The sequence below is a fragment of the Dipodomys ordii genome, unplaced genomic scaffold, assembly GCF_000151885.1.
Source record: "Dipodomys ordii isolate 6190 unplaced genomic scaffold, Dord_2.0 Scaffold7, whole genome shotgun sequence".
NCBI lineage: Eukaryota > Metazoa > Chordata > Mammalia > Rodentia > Heteromyidae > Dipodomys > Dipodomys ordii.
The window spans coordinates 22742024-22744704 of record NW_012267223.1 but is presented as its reverse complement, the minus strand read 5'-3'; the positions used below and the strand labels follow the sequence as shown (position 1 = coordinate 22744704).

Sequence of the window (2681 nt, the reverse complement as noted above, 5' to 3'; positions counted from 1 at the left end):
TGCTTATGTGGTGCTGAGGAATGGAACCCAGGGCCTCATGCATGCAAGGCAAGTGCTCTACCACTGAGCCACCTTCCCAGCCCACACTTTTTTTTTTTGGATGCTAGTCTCTCACAGGCTTTCCTGCCTGGGCTGGCTTTGAAACATAATCCTCAAATCTTAGCCTCCTGATTAGCCAGAATTACAGGCGTGAGCCACCAGCCCCTGGCATATCCTACTTGTTATCTTCAGGTACCCTGTAATTCATCCTCCTGATCCATGATTACTGAGGACTCTACGGCACCTAGAGCCTCAAATTCAGACGCCTTGGCTTTCTGGGCTGTGCTGGATCGATTCTTCTATGAGGAAAAACACCTCTGTCCCCAAACCCAGGAGTGAACTGCCCTTCTCCACTGTGAAAGGGATTGGGGACTATCCTGGAGGAAAAGATGGAGTCTACAGAGCAGGAATGGGTCAGGTGGCCAGACTTCAGCAAGGGTGTTTCTGTGAGCAGAATCAGCTGAGGCTGCCGTCCCATGGTCCCATGGAGGCAGTTCAGAGGGGATGCTGGGAATCACCTTACTTACCAGTTCCATTCTCCCCATAGGCAAGGTGTGGGGGGATGGTGATCCTCCGGCGCTCCCCTATGCAAGTGCCCTGCAGCCCCTGGTCCATCCCGGGGATAATGTAGCCCTGCCCGATATAGGTATTGTAGGTGTGGTTGCGGGAATAGCTGCAAATACAAGGCGAGGAGGGCCAGGGAGGGAGTCAAAGGGGCCCCTCCCCTTCCGTGTAGCTCAGAGTGGTCCCCCTAACCCCCCCTGCCCTCCTCAAGAGTCCCCCTGACCTGGAATCAAAGACAGTGCCATCCATCAAGGAGCCGTTGTAGTGGTACCGCATGAAGTCCCCAGCCGCGGCTTTCCGGACACAGCCTGGGGGGAGCTCCAGCGTCTCTAGCTGAACAGTATCCTTTGGGTTGTGGACATCGATCAGGAGGACATGGAAGACCAGGGAAGCGTGAGGGGGGATCACAGTCCCTGGGGAGAGGATAGAGTTGGAGCCATACAAAGGGGGGGGGCAAATCAAGGCACAGAAAGGCCTAAGTAGACACCATGCCAAAATGTCTGCTCGGTGGTGCACGGGAGTGCTCCTCTCCCACCCTTGGCTCTTCCCTTGCTCCACACGGTCACCCATCCTCAGCCCACACTGAGCTTTTTTGAGTGACTCTCAATAAAGCAGCCCTTCTTAGCAAGACAGTCACCAAGGGCTAGGCTCCACCTATTTGTACCACATGTGAACAATTGTATAGAGAGCTCTTTTTTTTCCCCTCCTCTAAAGAATTCTCCTCACCTCTGCCTGCCCTTACCATATCCTTTCTCGCCATAGGCCAGGAAGGGAGGGATAACAATCTTCCTTCTCTCTCCAGGACACATTCCCAACAGCCCCTGGTCCATGCCCTTGATCAGCCAACCTGAGCCCACGTAGGTGTCATAAGTGCCATCCCTACTATAGCTGTGGAAAGCAAGGCAGAGGCAGGATGAGGTCCTAGTTCCTCTCCCTCTGCCACAGACCTCCCCCCCAAGCCCTCAGGGCTCCCCCTGACCCTTACCTGCTGTCAAAAGCAGTGCCATCCAGCAAGGTGCCATTGTAGTGGTAGCGGACGAAGTCGCTGTCCTGCACCATGCGGGGGCAGTGTGGCGGGCGCAGCAGGATGCTCACCTGCACCGTGTCTGCCTTGTTCCATACGTCCAGCAGGACCACATCGAAGTACAGGGTGGCATCGGGGGGGATGAGCCCCGCTGTAGGCACAGCAGCAGGGACTAATGTTTGTGATGGGGCATGGGTGAGGTCTGAGAATCATACCGATCCCTGCTTTCCCAGCCCAAGCTCTGATTCCAGCCAGGGGGCCCAACCCAGCATCTACCTCTTCTCCTTCGAGACCCAGGAAAACCAAAATGCTCACTGTAGAAGCACCATTAATTAGACTAGGCAGTGCAATCGTGGCTGAGTCACTCGATGGCTCTGAGATTCAACTTCTAGGCCCTCCCCGGCTGCCCCACCTGCCCACCTGTGTCCCAGCCTCCTCACCCACGCCAATGCTGCCGTAGCCCAGGTGGGGAGGTACAATGAGGCGGCGGCGCTCGTTGACACACATGCCCATGAGACCTCGATCCATGCCAGTGATGAGGCGACCCACACCCACCACGATGGCCACCAAGCTGCTTCGGTTATGGCTGGAAGAGAGGGAAAGGTAGTGGGACACGGTAATCTCAGGTGTTTATAGATGGAGATGCACACAGCTGCAAGGCCTCCTCTGCCCACAGAGGTCTACGCACACAGCTGCACACAGCTGCAAAGCTCCCTCCCTGTGCCTTGCGTGAGCACACACACACTCTTCACCTCTTCAAGTGTCTTTCCTAAGCTGGGTGGGAGGATGGGCTTCCTAGAGGGAAGTCTCTAGGAAGGGGGTCATTACCCTGGAGGGCCAGTGGGACAGGGTAAACAGGCCTGTCTAACAGCACTTTGGTGTGCTGACAGCAAGAGTGGCAGGTATAGCTCCATTGGCAAAGGGAGCAGTTATTGAGTGCTTACTATATGCCAGATTAAATGCTTGGCATTTCATATTTGTTATCTGATTGAATTCAGTCCACTGTGATATGGACATTAGTGTTCACTCTTTTCATTCCCCCCTCCTCTTCATT

At 54.9% G+C, this 2681-nt stretch overlaps 1 protein-coding gene across 1 annotated transcript in view; it reads right to left on the bottom strand.

Moving 5' to 3' along the window:
- Window positions 1-2681, bottom strand: part of Fkbp10 (FK506 binding protein 10, 65 kDa) — an 11179-nt gene that overhangs the window by 3839 nt on the left and 4659 nt on the right. Inside the window, exons 2-6 of the mRNA XM_013037390.1 lie at window positions 2068-2213; window positions 1589-1778; window positions 1346-1491; window positions 827-1016; window positions 567-712 (exon numbers count right to left, since the gene is read on the bottom strand). Coding sequence (XP_012892844.1) covers window positions 567-712; window positions 827-1016; window positions 1346-1491; window positions 1589-1778; window positions 2068-2213 — 818 coding nt within the window. The remainder of the gene's footprint in view (window positions 1-566; window positions 713-826; window positions 1017-1345; window positions 1492-1588; window positions 1779-2067; window positions 2214-2681) is intronic.